The sequence below is a fragment of the Lissotriton vulgaris genome, chromosome 9, assembly GCF_964263255.1.
Source record: "Lissotriton vulgaris chromosome 9, aLisVul1.2, whole genome shotgun sequence".
In the NCBI taxonomy this organism is placed as follows: domain Eukaryota; kingdom Metazoa; phylum Chordata; class Amphibia; order Caudata; family Salamandridae; genus Lissotriton; species Lissotriton vulgaris.
Genome location: NC_141697.1, coordinates 936,644,678 through 936,662,415, shown reverse-complemented (window position 1 = coordinate 936,662,415; position 17,738 = coordinate 936,644,678). Strand labels below are relative to the sequence as shown.

The following is a 17,738-nucleotide window of genomic DNA, read 5'->3' as shown; positions in this document are numbered from 1 at the left end:
GCTCCCGCTGCATTTCTTTTGTTTAAAAGGACTCGCCTTTGGAGCAGATTGTATGCTTTTTTTAAAGTAATCATGTTAATCACAGCGCTTGTGTGCGCTGCAATTAACATGATTACTTTAACAAAGGCACATAATCTGCCCCGCAGCTGTGCCCTATTAACAAATGAAAGGCAGCAAATCTACCAGCATGACGTGTGCTTTCAGGGGTTTCTAAAAGCACACGTCCTGCCTGTAGACTTGCTGCATTTCGTTTGATGATAAAGCGGGGCAGATTGTGTTCCCGCTCTATTTACAAATGAAATGCAGCAAGTCTTTAGGTAGGAAGTGTGCTTTTAGAAACCCCTGAAAGCACACGTCATGCCAGTAGACTTCAGACACTTTTTTCAGGCATGGCCGTGGGAGGGGGAAGTACAGGTCGGACATTATCCGGCAGCGTGCAGGACACACAGACTAAGCTGCATGCCATTGTAAATGCTACAATTTTTCAAGTTGGAGTGGCCTCCTGGACTGCTGTTTGCGTTTCTTTTTGGACATGGAAGAATATTCTTTTTCTCTTTCTTTTTCTGCTAGCCTTATCCGTTGAGGGATCGTTGTCGTTCTTCACTGGAGGAACCAGAGGGCCTTCCTCTGCCTCACAAACATCATAATTGAGGACTGGTGATAAACCATCTGGCCTTCACTGATCGTCAGTGCAGTCTCACCTAAACATCCAGGTGACTCACAATGCGGAAGCTGATGCTACCCTTTTGAAGAATGTGGTTAGATTGACTTCTCTACACTGAGGGAGTTAATACAGTGCAGGTCACATTGCAAAATGAAGCAACATGATAGAATCACAAGAATTGCCTCTGTCAACAAAAGGTCTTCTATCATGATGACAAATCTATCTGAAAAGGAGGCATACATCCCAGTGCAATGCTTAAACCATGGACAGTCTACCCCCATAATACACAAATTCAGGGGAAAACATTGTTCCCAGTCTTTCACTACCTTCCGACACCAAAGGCAGCAGTGCTTTAAATAGGAAATCATAAGTTTAGTACTCATCAAATTGAGCTAGGGGGCAGGGCAAGGGGCAGAGCTGGGGCGAGGAAAGATTATATAAAGACGCTACTGCTATCTAGATAAACCCTAAAAACCCTAAACCTAAAATTCCTACCTCCTTGTACCCGAGCCCAACTGCCCCCACCTGCTAAAGCCTAACCCCACCTACCCACCCCCAGCCCAACTGCCCCTTAATCTTAAAACTGTCCCTTTCCTGTCTACTGCCCAAGCCCTAAAACTCCAGACCCCCCAGGCCTGAACACTACTTTGACCCCCCCAACCCCAGAAATACCCCCATTCAAATAACCTACCCCCACCTCCGTCCCCTGCCCTGAGACTTAAAACTCCCAATTGCCCCCTCTACCTGAAAACTGCCCCTATCCTGTCGCCTGACCTGAGCCATACAACAGCCCCTTAACAACTACTCCGACCCCAGCCCCCTCCCTGAGCCTTAAAACAAAATCCTACCTCCTAAAACCTAACCCCACCTCCCCCGCCCATCTGCCCCTTAGTCTAAAAACTGTCCCTTTACTGGCCCCTGCCCTGAGTCCTAAAACTCCAGACCCCCACCCACATAACTACCCCAATCCAAATAATCTACCCCACCTCCGTCCCCCGCCCTGAGCCCTAAAACTCCTGACTCCCCCAGCCCTCCCGACTCACCATCATCCCTGTAAACTACCCTGACCCCCTCCCAGCTCTGAAAACCACCCACAACCACTGTTCCCGCTAACATGCACGCCTGGGCGCCCGCGCACGAATGTCTCCCAGAGCGCGCAGTGTAATATTGCGAAGCGTGCACATTCAGCTGAGGACAGTTTGCGCCGCCGCTTTTGAAATGCGTGTGGCGCGAAAGGCAGCGGGAGACCACTCAAAGTTTGTCAGCAAGTGGCTCCTGCTGTATTTCTTTTTAACCTCGTGATGAGATGATGGGCGGTGGCACATTGGATGCAATGTCATGGAGCGAATGCGGAGTGATGGAAGCTGTTGCGTAGGACATTGCCACCACCCAGGTGAGAGAGGATCAGGCCTTGTGCTTTGCTTCTTACTCAGTTAGAGCTGTGACTGAGTTCTTTAATGTCTCTCAGGAATTGAAGAATGCATCCAACCAACCACTGTTCCCTGTAAGGGGACCTTACACTGCCGCACACAGAGAAAAACAATTAGATGGAACATTGGTCGACGCCCCCACATGTGCGGATTCATTCCTGCCGCACATAGCCCTGGCTGCAACGGACAGAGAATTTACACTGCCGCTCACAGAGGAAAGAAATTAGAGGGAACATTGCTCAGCACCACCACATTATCACTCGGCACCACCACATTATTACTCAGCACCACCACAGCACCACTCAGCACCACCACAGCATCACTCAGCACCACCACAGCACCACTCGGCACCACCACAGCATCACTCAGCACCACCACAGCACCACTCAGCATCACCACATCATCACTCAACGCTACCCTAGCATCACTCAGCACCACCACACTATCACTCAGCACCACCACATTATCACTCAGCACCACCACAGCACCACTCAGCACCACCACAGCATCACTCAGCACCACCACAGCATCACTCAGCACCACCACAGCACCACTCAGCACCACCACAGCACCACTCAGCACCACCACAGCATCACTCAGCACCACCACAGTATCACTCAGCACCACCACAGCACCACTCAGCACCACCACAGCATCACTCAGCACCACCACAGCACCTCTCAGCACCCCCACAGCATCACTCAGCACCACCACAGCACCACAACAGCACCACTCAGCACCACCACAGCACCATTCAGCACCACCACAGCATCACTCGGTACAACCCCAGCATCACTCAGCACCACCACAGCACCACTCAGCACCACCACAGCATCACTCAGCACCACCACAGCACCACTCAGCACCACCACAGCATCACTCAGCACCACCACAGCACCACCACATTATCACTCAGCACCACCACATTATCACTCAGCACCACCACAGCACCACTCAGCACCACCACATCATCACTCAGCACCACCACAGCACCACTCAGCACCCCCAGAGCATCACTCAGCACCACCACAGCACCACCACAGCACCACTCAGCACCACCACAGCACCACTCAGCACCACCACAGCATCACTTGGCACAACCCCATCATCACTCATCACCACCACAGCATCACTCATCACCACCACAGCATCACTCAGCACCACCACAACATCACTCTGCGCCATCACAGCATCAATCTGTGCAATCATTCAACAACAACTGGTTCAAATATGTTCTCTCAATGTTTCAAGCTTTATTACAAATGTCACAAAAAGAGGTTAATATTTCACTTCTGTTCTTGAATTTTCGTCACAATAAAATACACTGAACATAATCTTTACAAAAGTTATTTAAAAAAGTTTAAGCTATTGTCATTATAAATTACAATCACTTTTATTTAAGTATTTATTTAAGTATTAATTATTTAAAAAAATTAAAAGCCATTGTTATTTGTAATATCAATACATCTAAGTCACGTAAATACAAAACATGTTGCATTACAAATGCTACAGGTGTCACATTTGCGAAAGTTATAACTATTGGCATTGTAAATGACAAAGCTATTAATTTAGCTATTTTCAAAACCAACACATACATTAAAAATTGTCATTTACAAGACCAATAGCTCAAACTTTCATAATGCGAGACCTATTGCATTGCAAAGGCTTGTTTACCCTAGGTTTGACGCTTGTAAAAAAGTATGTGTTGTGGATTGCATGAAGGGATATGATTCAAGGATGGACCCTCTTTGCACTGCTGGGGTAAATCAACTCCTTTTATCCTTTGTTAAACCGTTCAAACCTCTCACTTCTTCTTCCATAGCTATATGGGTTAAACTGGCTATGCAATTGGCAGGCATCGATCTCCTTAGATTTCAGGCACATTCCTTAAGAGGGGCTATGGCTAGCTAGTCGTTTTGGAAAGGAGGTAAGTTGGATGATCTCCTCAAAGCAGCAGACTGGTCAAGTTCCTATACCTTTGCAAAACATTACTGCAAACCTGTCAAACACCTGTCATATGTAGTTCTACTTGACTACCAACATGCATAATAGTAGCCTCCGGTCTTGTAATGAAATTGTGATTCTCCTATTATCATGACCAGAGAATCTGGATTTCATTAAAGACACCGAGGCTAGCATTATCCCAACCCTCCCTCCCGGGAGTGGATTTTAACATCTCTTTGACTTACTTCACTCTTCTTCTTCAAAGAACTTTACGTGTAATGTTTTGTTTAGATTACAATATAACTCAGTTCTCGACTGTTCTTTGCCTTATTATGTGTAGTATAAATAACCACAGTTTCTTTTTCCCCTTACTTAGGGTGTTATGTACATTTTCCTACTATTTTGTCTTTTTTCAGATAATTCGTCTTGAATGGCTCACCATCACGATCTGTTGCAAGCAACTCTCAACTCCTAGTTTTTCCTCGGTTCCAAGGAGATGCCTTCCCTGCAGGATCTAGTTTAAGTGGGCACTCGCACAGCGTGGGTAAACTTGAGTTGATACGGTTGTAATGGATTGTAGCGTGCAATCGGATAAACACTGTCTGACCAAACAGTGAAAGCACAAGAGCTAAGAAGTCTGAAGGTTCCCCTACTCGGATCGGTTTGTTCCCCTCCGAGTAGGGGAACCTTCAGACTTCCCTGCAGGATGCCAGCTTCTGGACTTCGTTGCCTTTGAAATACCTTTTTCCTTTTGCTCTCATTGCATTTAAAAGAGGCTGATCTCTGTGCTGCTGTTGCCAAGTTACACTTCTTTATTCTAGAGCTTTACTTTATGGTGTAACTTTTAAGTGGCTATACTGGAAGTTGCCTTAAAAGAATAATGCACAATGTTAGCCTCCTTGTCTTTAATGAAATCCAGATTCTCTGGTCATGGTAAAAGGAGAATTGCAATTCCCAGGGATTAGTGGTTCCATAAAAAAATCCAACAGAAGTGAATATAGTCTCGTGAAAAAGGAACGTGGCAGAGGAACACATAGTTCTGTAGTTGGCATAGAAGGCATGGCAGGACAACCATCCTATAGATGGAGTGTCTCATAACCGACAAGGAGACTGCTGACCAGATCCCATGGTCATAGGCCAGATGATCTAACTGTGGCTGTATCGTCTGTTTCCTGTCACATAACCCCAGAGATATTTAAATTAAAAATATGTAGGTCAGTGGCTCGTTCCAAAGCAAATAGAAGCAAATTATGGGATAAACCGAGGACTTGGCATTGTTGATGGTGCCCCGAGAATTTACCAAAGATTTGGAGCATCTTGAGAACCCAGGTGCAAGATTCCCGCTGCTCATATTAGAATATAAGGACATCGTCAGTATATGATCTTCACGTTGGTGTATAGTAGTCAGACCCAACTGATAAACCTCGACCCAAAATTCAATGTGACTGCGTGGCAAGCCACATCATCCTTGTCACATCTAGGAGCCTCTGTCGGAGGACTGCCTCCCTAACGGTGGAAGGTATATGGGACTCTACAAACTCTCTCTCTAGTTCTAAGATATTAGTCTCAAGATTGGACACTTCCAGTTGCTTCTTTCTCCCTGTGATGGCTAATAGTATCCCCTCGCAAAGTGGCCTTAAGTACCTATGATAGTGCCTCTGAGTAGGCAACCAAGCCTTTGTTTACTACAAGATAATGGTCAATAGCTTTCAAGATGTATGTCTTAGTCTCTGACTCTTGCAGCCACCATGCACTCAAGCGCTAACCCAGTCACAGCTCTCCTGGGCCCAGTTACAGCCGTAGTTCCATTGGTGAGTGATCAAACAGACCATTTGCAAGGATGCACACCCCCACCACCCTGTGAGTCTCCAAGCATGACAAAAGAAAATAATCCAGTTGAGAGAACACGTTATGCACCCCAGAATAGCAAATGTAGCATCGGTCCCGGGGATGTATGGCTTCCATGTATCTGACGACCCAGTACTTCCAGGAATCAGGCCAGGAGTGACAGCTCGCTTGTCTGTCATCCAACCTCACTGGATTGGTCTAGTCTCCAGTTCACCTCTTATGTGACGTCCCTTCCTAGTATACAGGGCTCTTCTGGGAATTTGTGCCACAAGTGCCCCGATGACTTTAAGAAAATACATTGACACTAATTAGCATTCAGGAGCCCTGGTACCAACACCTACGCTATGCTAAACCCGGGTGGTTGTGTTCATGGACCAATATTTGAACAGACCATCACATCTTAATATTAACACTGCTTTTTTCCCTCCAGTCAGCCATTTTACCGTTCTGTATGTTGTCACTCATATGTGTAGTGTGCAGCTGCCACAAATATGGTATCAAAGTGCGCAAGCTGATTGTAGTCATAAAAGCTAGAACTGAATGTTTGATTGCAGAGTGTGTAATCCAAGTTTGTCTTTTGTGGGCTGAAGTGTATATGTGGTGTGTCTCTCGGACCTTGTCATTGTTGGTATGCATGCTTATGTTTATAGTATATAGAGAAGGAACAGTCATACTTCATCCATAATTTGTTGAACATATTTTTGATGACTCATTGAATGGTCTGTGTTCTACCCTGTCTTTTCTGCAAATGTCAGAAAGAGTGATTATCCTTGGCCACTTTTCCAGGGCTACTTGTTTGTATGTGGCAATGCTCATTCATAATACATCAAAACAAAAATGACTATTACACTGCCTTTTACATTAGCCAATGACATCAGTGAAATTGTAAAGAATTACTATTTTCTACATGTTTGCTTAAAGTGGAAATAGTCTTGCTCCTATATATATTTCAGGGACATTTTCTCCTTGAAAATGGGGTTGAAGAATTCCAGCTGCAATTATCCTGTGTAAGAATGTCATCTGAGTAAGCCTAACTGCAGCAGCCTGTCTCCTCCATGTACACATACTTGCAGGTAGCAGCGCTTCACTTTTACATCTACCTTTAAGGAAGGAGGTTTATCAGTGACATTGATGGTGATGAAATGTGTGGTAACCAGCAAGGACGTATATGATACCAATCAATCAAATAAGCTTTATCCGACAGTTGTGTCATAAAAGCACAAAGAGATTTCATGAATAAAACATCACACATTTTTAAATAGAGAGCTACACAAAAATAAGCATGTACAAATTGATTACAATTTTATTAAATTAGCATACTAACTGACAAATTCATCCCATAAAACAATATTTATAATACCCATAAGATTCAACCATAATCACCCTGCCACATTTCATAACCCCAATTCTTAACATACTTTCTAGGCTATTCATACAATAATAGAATAACGGTTCTTAGCATACCTAATGGGCCACCTTTCGTCGAATTGTCCAAGCCCAACCTAAAGACTTAGCCATTGCAATAGCGATCGGCAAAGCTGGGTCCGTAATTAAGACTCTTAAAGCTTCGTCGTGCCTTCTAAAACCTAGTAACTTACATATAGGTTTAACTCACATTCTACGAGGATTAGCATATAGTGGGCAAAAGAACAATAGATGGCTTAGCGTTTTCTGCCTATCAGGACACCATGGGCATACGTTATTGGAGGCTGCTGCCCATTTACTAGTAAAATCCCTAACAGGTAAGGTTCCCACCCTTAGCTGGAAATACAATTTACGATCAAGGAGTTTCTCAATAGCATCCCTATACTTTTCTAAAACGGGCCTTGATTTAAATTCCAAAAAACGGCCAGTTAGATGCTTAGAGAGTCCAGCGGAACATACTGAAACCATGACCATTTCCCAATACCTCGCCTTCATGATCTTTTTTGAAGGAAAGACAGCGTTGGAAGGGTCATTCCACAGTTCACTCATGCCCAAATTCGCCAAAAGCGATCTGATCTCCTTTAACCAAGTTATCTTGTGAAAGCGATCTACGTCCATTAAGTCTTTGAGACCTTTGGCATAATGCGATAATTCTTCAGTGCACCACAATCTACGCCAATATAATAAGGGGCGGAGTTTCGCCAGATCTTCCACTGCTTTCCTTCCTAAGTCTAACAGTAAGGGACGCATGGGTGTACACTGTGGGACTCCGGTGACCTTACGTAAGAAGGTATTCTCAGCTATAGTTAATTGGTTTAAATTACTGAACCCCCATAACTCTGCTCCGTATAAGGCGGAGCTTAAAACCTTCATACCATATATCTCAATCACCGGACTGATTGGTTTAGTGAGAAAGAGTCGTATTGACTATATTTTCATAAAAATGGAATATTGGAGCCTAATTGTTGACATGGAAATTGTTATGCGTCCGGAAAGCGACCACAACCCACTGTCCCTGAAATTCATAATGCAAGATCTGATAAGTTTAGCGGAACCAGATCCTAGGGGCCAAGGGGTTGTAACCATATCAAATGACCGGAGGAGATTGAAATGGGCAACCATATCAAATGATGTAGCGATACAGGCCAACATAGAAAATGTGGTGAAGAATGCTTTAAATAACATGAGGTCTGTTGTTGTTGAGAGGGGCCATAGCGAATTAGATAAGATTATGGGCATACATGATAAATGTTTCTCTGAGCTTAAAAACCTTCTCTCAAAACCGTGTAAGTCAAACGCCGGGCATCTGAATGCCCCAAGAGCAAAATGGTATAACAGAGAGTGTAGAGAGGCCCATAGTTATCTAATAGAGAAAGTCAGATCTAGAGACTTGAGTGCAGCAAAGGTGGCCAGGCAAAGGTATAAAAGAGTGCAATGGGAAGCAAAGAGGGAATGGGAAGACGATTTTTGGGCGGACCTTCTGGACGCCAGCAAATCTAATAACCAGACTAAATTCTGGGATATTGTTAGATGTGGAAAGGATGGTAACTTCCGTACTCCATCTAACCATGTATCCCGGAAGACTGGATAAACCATTATTCCTCTCAATTTTGCTCAGAGGTTGTTGACCCTATGTCCACATCGAACTTGTTACATGCAATACCCCCTGGCAATGTGACCATGTCCTTTACAGAAACGGAAACGGAGATCGCACTAGGCCTAACAAAGCGGGGGAAAGCTCCTGGGTTGGATCAAATCCCAGCAGACCTATTTAAAGCAAACATAGGCCTTTGGGTACCTTATTTAACAAGCATAGCTAACGCCATAGCGAGAGGTGCCCGTATCCCCAAGACATGGAAGGGGGCGGAGATCCTCCCTATACATAAAAAGGGAGATAGATCAAACCCAGGGAACTATCGCCCAATCAGCTTAATTGACTGCTTTCAGAAAGTTTTTGCACGTATGATCCTGGCGAGGGTACATGGGTGGATGGAACTTGAAGGAATACTGTCCCCATTACAGACGGGCTTTAGACCTGGTACAAGTACCATTGACCAGGTTCTACGGTTCTGCATGATCTTTTGGAAGGTCGTCATACTTGGTGGAGGCACCATCTTTGCTGCCTTCATAGATTTGAAATCAGCTTTTGATTTGGTGCCGAGGGGAAAACTATGGCAGGTATTAAGGGACTTAGGAATGCCGGGGGAACTGGTTGAGATGATCATTAGACTACACAAAGACAATTTTGCTAGGGTAAGATGGGGGGCTCAAGGGCAATTCACGGACTCGTTTCCGGTCTCACGAGGAGTCCGCCAGGGGTGCGTTCTCGCCCCCACCCTCTTCTTACTCTTTATTGACCAGGTAGTCAAATTCTTTAGGTCCACTAATACTGATGCACCATCTCTGGCGGGACTAAATTCCCAATGTTGATCTTTGCTGACGACACCCTCCTCCTATCAAAGACCAGGGGAGGTTTACAGCAGGCCTTAAATAACTTTAAGGAATATTGTAATAAAAATGACCTTCAGATAAATGTGGGAAAAACTAAGTTTATGTTTTTTTCCAGGAAAAAACCAATACGTAGTAGTGTACAACTAAACGGGGTTAACCTGGAACAAGTCGACACGATGACGTACCTGGGGGTCACTCTGGATTGCCGACTGTCCTGGAAAGCACAAATAGAGACCCAACAGCTAAAACTTGCCCAACTGACAGGATGTCTCTTGCGTGAGCAAAAGAAAACCATCACGAAAAGGGTCGTCCCCGCCCTACAAATATATGATGTCAAAATTAATGCTGCCACACTCTATGGGGCAGAGCTATGGGGTTTCATGGACCTTTCGAGTCTATACAGAATCCAGTGTAGATTTCTTCGTAACCTGGTGGGGCTGCCCCAATCAACCCCACAGATCCCACTTTGCCACGACATGGGTTGTCTTCCAATAACGGACATGGCAAGATACAGAGTAGTGTCCACTTGGAGGCGCTTATGGACATCGGAGGATTTGGCACTTTTTGCAAAGGAGCTATCCGAGGTGAAGGCTATGGGGGGTTCGGAGCGAATTCCATGGCTTCGCTCAGTGAAAAAGAGCCTATGTGATATGGGCTTGAGTCATCTGTGGGTCTCCCCTGGCACTAACAACTTCCCCTCGAAAAAGGAATTTAAGGGTTTATTTTGGGCCTCAACCCGCCTTTCTTTGGCACATGCCTCTAGTTCTGAAGGCCTGACGGGGCGCTTTTTAAGCTTTAAATTGGACCCTGCCCGTGAGACATACTGGGACCTTATTACCAGGCCAATGGACAAAAAATTGTACCACCAATTTCGGGTGGGCCTATTACCCTTGAATTCCTTTACCTCATCCTGGGACAAAACCTCCTCAAATCTTTGCAGATGTTGCCCTGGATGCAAGGAAACTGAGGGCCACTTTCTGTTTGCTTGTCCTCAATATAGAGAACCCCGTTCCAAATGGCTAAAACCCATCTTCAAACGCTTGTCATGTAGAAATTCCTCGGACGCAATATGGGCCTTAAAAACAAAAACCTCTGACTTTACAGTGATATGTTTGGCCAAGTATTTAGGTTGGGCATGGGCAATCAGAGCTAGAAGGAATCTAACTGCCCCATGATCACAATGTGCAATGTGCAAAGTGTTTCTCTTGCATATGTCAATCCTACTTTCACGATTAGTTTTACTTAATGTCTTGTTTCTCCTACAATGGTTTAATAACATTTTAACTGTGGATTTTAGCTCTATTGTATATCGGATAATACACTGACACCGTTTCTTTTTAAGATTTTGTATAATGTGGAGATTTTTGAATTGTTCATGAATGTTTTGACAAATTTGTCTTTTATGATTTTATCATCGAAATAAAGACATTAAAACCTGAAAACCTGATTGGTTTAGTGAAGGAATATTTAAATGTGGCTGCAAGAATCCCTGACTGCTGCTTATGTTTTAAAACGGCAATGTCGAGTTGGTTTGTCCACCTCATATCAGTCTGTAAGGTTACACCCAAATAAGTGAAGGCATTTACTTTTTCCAAGGGGTCATTATTATATATAGACTTTACTGCAAAAAGATTTATGTACATTAAAGGACATAAACGTGGTCTTTTCTGTGTTAATTTCTAGGCCCCGAATATGACAAAAATCCTGAAACCGAAGTAGGGCCCTTTGCAGGCCACTAGGTGTCTTGGAAATAATTAGGGTGTCGTCCGCAAACATGAGGATGGGAATATGATCACCTGCCAACACTGGCGCATCAGTGGGGACCAGGGAGAGGAAATCAGCCATCCCGTTGACGAAGAGTGAGAACAGAGTAGGTGCTAGAACGCACTTCTCTATCAACGGCAAATGACTCAGTGACCTCACCCCTGGACCCCCACCGTACCCGGGCATGGTTGTCCTCATGTAAGCGAACGATGAAGGATAACAGTTCCGGGGCCATCCCCAACTCCCTCAAGACACACCACAACTTACTGCGTGGCACCAGATCGAAAGCTGCCTTCAAATCAACAAAAACAGCATACAATGCCCCTTTCCCCAAAACTACAGTCTTCCAATAAATAATAATAAAACGGAAGACCTGATCTATAGTACTCGTGAGTGGACAAAAGCCAGCCTGCAGTGGGGTTAAAATGTGGTTTTCTTCTAACCATGTCTGGACTTTGAATAAAATCAGCCTCCCCATAATCTTTTGCACAGAATCTATAAGGCTTATTGGCCTATAGTTACTTGCCGATGATTTGTCGCACTTCTTGAAAACTGGAATTATCTCCGCCCACTTCCATGGAGGCGGGATAGGAGTGCCACATGCGATTGCATTTGCTGCGTGCCTAATATATACACGCCAAGAAGGTTTATTATTTAAGAAAACATCCGCAGGGATACAATCAGTACCGGGGGTTCTTCCAGGTGTAACCGTATCTAATGCTCTATCCACTTCCTCTAATGTGAACACTCCACTGGTGTAAAATGTATATGGGAACGGATCAGGGTTCCGCTCATCTGCTTGGGCGGCATACTGAGATTTAAAATACTCTACCCAGAGATGATGAGCAACGTTATTCTGCGGGGGGTCTGGACGTGCCCCCCGTCCCATTTATACTTATCCCAGAATAATTTTGGGTTTCTAGACTCACATGCATCCTTTAGCTCCTCCCACCTACCCTGGTCCCATGACCTTTTGGCTGCCTTTACGGCTTTCCTGTAGAGGTCACGTGCCTGTCTTACTCTAACTGAGCCCCCTTTTCCTAAGGCTAATCCCAATTCTGCCCTCGCGTGCCAGCATTTCTCATTGTACCACCCCTGAGGCTTCTTATTCTTATCTTTCCTATTATTGACAGGTTTACAGAAGTATGACTTCAGCCGGTCAAAAAGTATTATATGCATCTCTATTGTTAGGGATTTCGAGTTCCGACTATCCTCACTACTTTCCAGCATATCTAATACATTATCGACATCATTTGTAATAGCCGTCAATATTTCCGGGTATTCGATGACGTTACACCATTTTAGGTGGCGCATATCATTAGTTAGTACCAGGTCACGTGGCAATACCTCTTCCCTACTCGGTGTAGCCTCAGCAAACAGCCCAACCATAGTAGTAATGAGGGGATTATCATCACTTTCTGCATGCGTAACTACAGCCATATCTTTGAGGAACTGCCACAAATTTAAGCTGACTAGCACATAATCGATACGGCTAGCCCTGTGGCCCTTGTTAAATGTGTCTACCCCATCCTATCAGACAATGTGCGTCCATTAGTGGCCCTCAACTGATATCCTACACACAGCCCCTTCATTTGGATGGCCATCTCTGACCAATTTTTGATGGGTGGAATCTCAAGACTAGGTATACCCCACTTGGTGTCTTCCTCTTCCATAAGACACTGTTCCTCTAGCCCTAATGGCTCGAACGTGGTATTAAAATCCCCCGCAACTATCGGCCAGCTATTACTGGGCATGACATCCAGCAAATGTTCTACAGCTGTTACTATTTCCGATCTTCGCCTACCTGGAAGGCCTCTTGCATAAACATTATAAATGTCCAGGCAGGGGCCCGAATCAAAGGTAATTCTTACTGCCAGGATGTCATTATTTGATGTAACTATTTGAGATACTTTGCATAGTAATACCTGCCGGACCAAGATCACCAATCCCCCCACTGGCTGACCATCACAGATACCATTTGTGATGTCTTCTGTGACATCACACGTGAAGTCGGGAGCAGCACATTAGAGTAGTTTTAATTGCATAAAATGACCACAACTATCACATTTCAGTGGATTTTCAAATGTAGATAATTCTGGTGACCCAGTTATAGAATTTACTTCTAATATTTTTATATAGTGCTAAGATATTGATCTTAAAGGTGAATCCTAATTAGCAATGAATGGGGTATTAATGCTTTTTCTGTTTCACTCTTGTTTTAGAGTGGGTACAGCAGGATCTGGAACGGAATGAAAAAGTGAAATTCTGTCGACAGTATGTAATATTCCACGACAATAAATCCATTGTCTACTCAAGCCCATCCGGGAATGCTACAGAAATAAATGGAGAGTAAGTGAGATTCAAAACACTGTGCCCCCTTACACCAATGAATCAATAAGGAAATTTGTAGAGCGCACTACTCACCCGTGAGGGTCTCAAGGCGCTAGGGGGGTGGGGGTGCTGCTACTGCTCAAATAGCCAGGTTTTGAGTAGCCTCCTGATGGTAAGTAGGTCTTAGGTCTGCCGTAGGAGGATGGGGAGGGTGTTCCAGGTCTTGGCGGCAAGGTAGGAGAACGATCTGCTACCGGCGGTCACACTTTGGATGCGGGGGACGGTAGCGAGGGCGCGGTCGGTGGACCGGAGCTGGCAGTTCGGGGTGTGGATTGTGAGTCGTCTGTTGAGGTATGCTTGTCCGGTGTCGTGGAGTGCCTTTTGTATGTGTGGGTGAGGAGCTTGAAGGTGATCCTCTTGTTTACGGGCAGCCAGGGCAGGTCTCTCAGTTGGGGTGTGATGTGGCTGAGTCGAGGGATGTCGAGGATCATGCGGGCAGAGGCGTTCTGTGTGCGTTGCAGTAGTTTCAGCAGTTTGGGCGGGGCTCTCGCTTAGATGGCATTTCCGTAGTCCAGCCTGCTGCTGATGAGGGCCTGGGTGACCGTTCTTCTTGTGTCAGTGGGAATCCACCTGTAGATCCTGCGGAGCATGCGGAGGGTGTTGAAGCAGGAGGATAAGACGGTGTTGACTTGCTTGGTCATGGAGTGCGTTGAGTCAAGGATGAACCCCAGGTTCCGTGCATGGTCGGTGGGTGTCGGTGCTGCTCCCAGGGCAGTCGGCCACCAGGAGTCGTCCCGGCTGAGGGAGTGGAACCGAGGATGAGGACCTCCATCTTGTCTGAGTTCAGCTTCAGACGGCTGTTCTTCATCCATTCGGCAACGGGTTTCATTCTTTCGTGGAGGTTGGTTTTAGCAGCGAGGGGGTCCTTGGTGAGGGGGTGTCCTTGGTGAGGGAGATAATCAGCTGTGTCACATTGGCGTAGGAGATGATGCTGAGGTCATGCAGTCTGGTGACGTGGGCGAGTGGGGCTATGTAGATGTTGAACAATGTCGGGCTGAGGGATGATCCTTGGGGTACGCTGAAGATGATCTTGGAAGGTTTGGAACGGAAGGGGGGGAGGCGGACGCTCTTGGTTCTGCCGGAGAGGAAGAAGGTGGTCAATTCCAGAGCCTTGTCTCGGATCCCTGCGTTGTGGAGGCGTGTGCATAGGGTGCGGTGGCAGACGGCATCGAAGGCAGCTGATAGGTCCAGGAGGATGAGGGCTGTGGTTTTGCTGTTGTCCGGCAGGGCCCTGATGTCATCGGTGGTGGCAATGAGGGCAGCTGCGGTGCTGTATTTGCTGCGGAATCCGGACTGGGACGGGTCCGGGATGTTGTTCTCCTTGAGGTAGCGGGTCAGCTGTTTGTTGACGGTCTTCTAGATGACCTTTGCCGAGAGCAGGGAGATGGGCCGGAGGTTCTTGAGGTCCCTCGGATCTGCCCTGGGTTTCTTGAGCAAGGCGTTGATCTCGGCAAACATCCAGCTCTCCGGGAAGGTCGCGGTCGTGAAGGAGATGTTAATGGCCTTGCGGAGATGGGGTGCTACTTGAAGATGAGACTGTTTGTTAAAAACAGGTTATATTACTGCTCCACATTAATTGCACTCCTATCAACTGCATAAGGATGAAAACATCTTTGACTTTGCTGGTATGTTAACCAGCACCGGTTCCTCCATTTGGGCAGAGGAGCATCGATTAACCCCCCCCTCCCTCCCCCCCATTGCTAACGCAACAGAGGGTGAAAAATAAAATGGTAATAAAATGAATGCATTACCTCTTTGTCACTGCTGCTCTCAGCCTGAACCAAGAGTCAGGGCGGGGTAGTGCCATTGCTGCTGATTTTCAGCACAGTAGGAGTTCTAAATAATCCTGTTTAAAGCGTGCATGTCACTTTTTTCAGCTGTCTTGCGACGGCCAGCACACTTTAAACCTCTACAACTGAAGATTTTTTAGAGATCTGGTCCCCTGTGCCTAAAGGAGCATCGAGCCAGCCCAGACAAACCAATCCTGGTGCTTCTCTCATGCTGCTTAACATTATCAGCATCATGGGATCACTGTCTGGAGTGGTAGAGGGGAGTTGGCTGAGACTTTCAGAATTTTGCTGGGACAGCCGAAGACACGTAGGTAAGTAAACATTTTTTGTATTATTATTTTTTTGAACTAGTGACAGACACTGTGAGAAACTCGCACTGCCTTCAGCCTCAACTTCAGGTATGGTCCATTATAAATAAAACCCTCTTAACAAGCCGTGATTGAGAGCTTTGGCATTGAGCGTTAAGTAATTTATCACAGTGCCTGTCACTGGGTTAAAACATTCACTTCAGCGCCCCTCCACTTCTAAATATCACCGCCCGCTACTGATGTTAACCTGAGGCTTTTAGGTTGCACACACATCTCAACATAGACTGAGCTATTTTAGCTCACAGCCACCAAAACCCTAGACTCGCCCAAAAGGATGCTTCAAAACAAGCAAACCCATCTTTCATGATTTTCATATCCAGCTAGAGCATCAGAACTCTCGCTCTATTCACTGTGTTTTCTTCAGTTCTGCAAACTCCTTATGTTTTTCTGAGACTGATGCCTTTTTCATGTAATCTCAGACCTTGTACTTTCTCCTCCATGACTTGTACAATCTTAGGAGGAATATTTGCAGTAAAAAGGGACTGAAAGATAAGAAAAGGGGAAGAAAGAGAGAAGGTTAAATGTTAATGTTAAAATGATTTATAAAGCGCACATACACCAGGTGGTTTCATGGCGCTATAAAGGCTCAGAGACAGCTTTAGTTATAGGCTTGTGCAAATAGTCACGTTTTAAGGGATCTCCTAAATTGCATTAGCTCAGTACAGGAGCGGATCTCCAACGGGAAGGTGTTCCACACTCTATGGGCAAGAGTGGCAAATCTACAGCCGCCCCGACGGACTCGTTTGAATACAGGGATGGTAAGAAGTGAGAGGTGAGTAGAGTGGAGGTTCCGGGATGGAGTGTGCCTAGATATTAAGGTGTTAATAAATTTGGGGTTATTACCATGCAAAGATTTAAAGATGAGGCAGTCCACCTTAAAAGCAACAGCGTAGAGGGATTGGGAGCCAGTGAAGTTTCCTTAGCAAAGGGGTGGCAGACTGCCACCTAGGTTGATGCAGGATCAATCTGGCCGCCTGATTTTGGGCCATTTGTAACCGTTTGAAAAGATAGATAGGCATGTCCAAGTATACAGAGTTGGCATAGTCCAGGAGAGACAAGACAGTGGCGACCACCACTTGGATCAGGGCTTCCTGTGTGAGGAACCGATGTATCTTTTTGATCTTCCTCATTTGAAAGAAACATTTGGAGATGACCGTGCCAACCTGGGTTTTTAGTGACAGATCATTGTTGAGGGTAACTCCTAATGTTTTGGCCGAGTGGGAGGGGGAGGGAGAAGGACCTAACTCTGATGGCCAGTAATGAGGACCCCAGAATTTAAGGTTGTCCCCAGTAAGAACAAGTTCCGTCTTCCCAGGGTTTAACTTAAGATGGTTACGGTCCATCCACTGTTGGATATGTAACATGGTGGCCTGAAATTCGGTGATGGAACTATAGGAGTTATCGATCAGGAAAACTAGTTGCAGATCATCTGCATAGTTAAATACTGTCACATTCCTGTCTTTAAGGGACTGGATTAAGGGGAAGATGTAGAGATTGAACAGATGGGGAGAAAGAGCGGAACCTTGTGGAACACCACAGTTGGTTTTGCATGGTGGGGCCATAAAGTGGTCTAAGCGGACCTCCTGAAAGCGATCCTCCAGGAAGGAGGAGAGCCAACAAGCCGCCATACCCAGAATGCCGGCTTGTTTGACAAGGTCAACCA

At 45.6% G+C, this 17,738-nt stretch overlaps 1 protein-coding gene across 1 annotated transcript in view; it reads left to right on the top strand.

Annotated features, from left to right (window-relative positions):
* The window catches only part of APEH (acylaminoacyl-peptide hydrolase), an 883,124-nt gene that overhangs the window by 107,135 nt on the left and 758,251 nt on the right, over window positions 1-17,738 (top strand). The window contains exon 3 of the mRNA XM_086938781.1: window positions 13,749-13,875. Coding sequence (XP_086794907.1) covers window positions 13,749-13,875 — 127 coding nt within the window. The remainder of the gene's footprint in view (window positions 1-13,748; window positions 13,876-17,738) is intronic.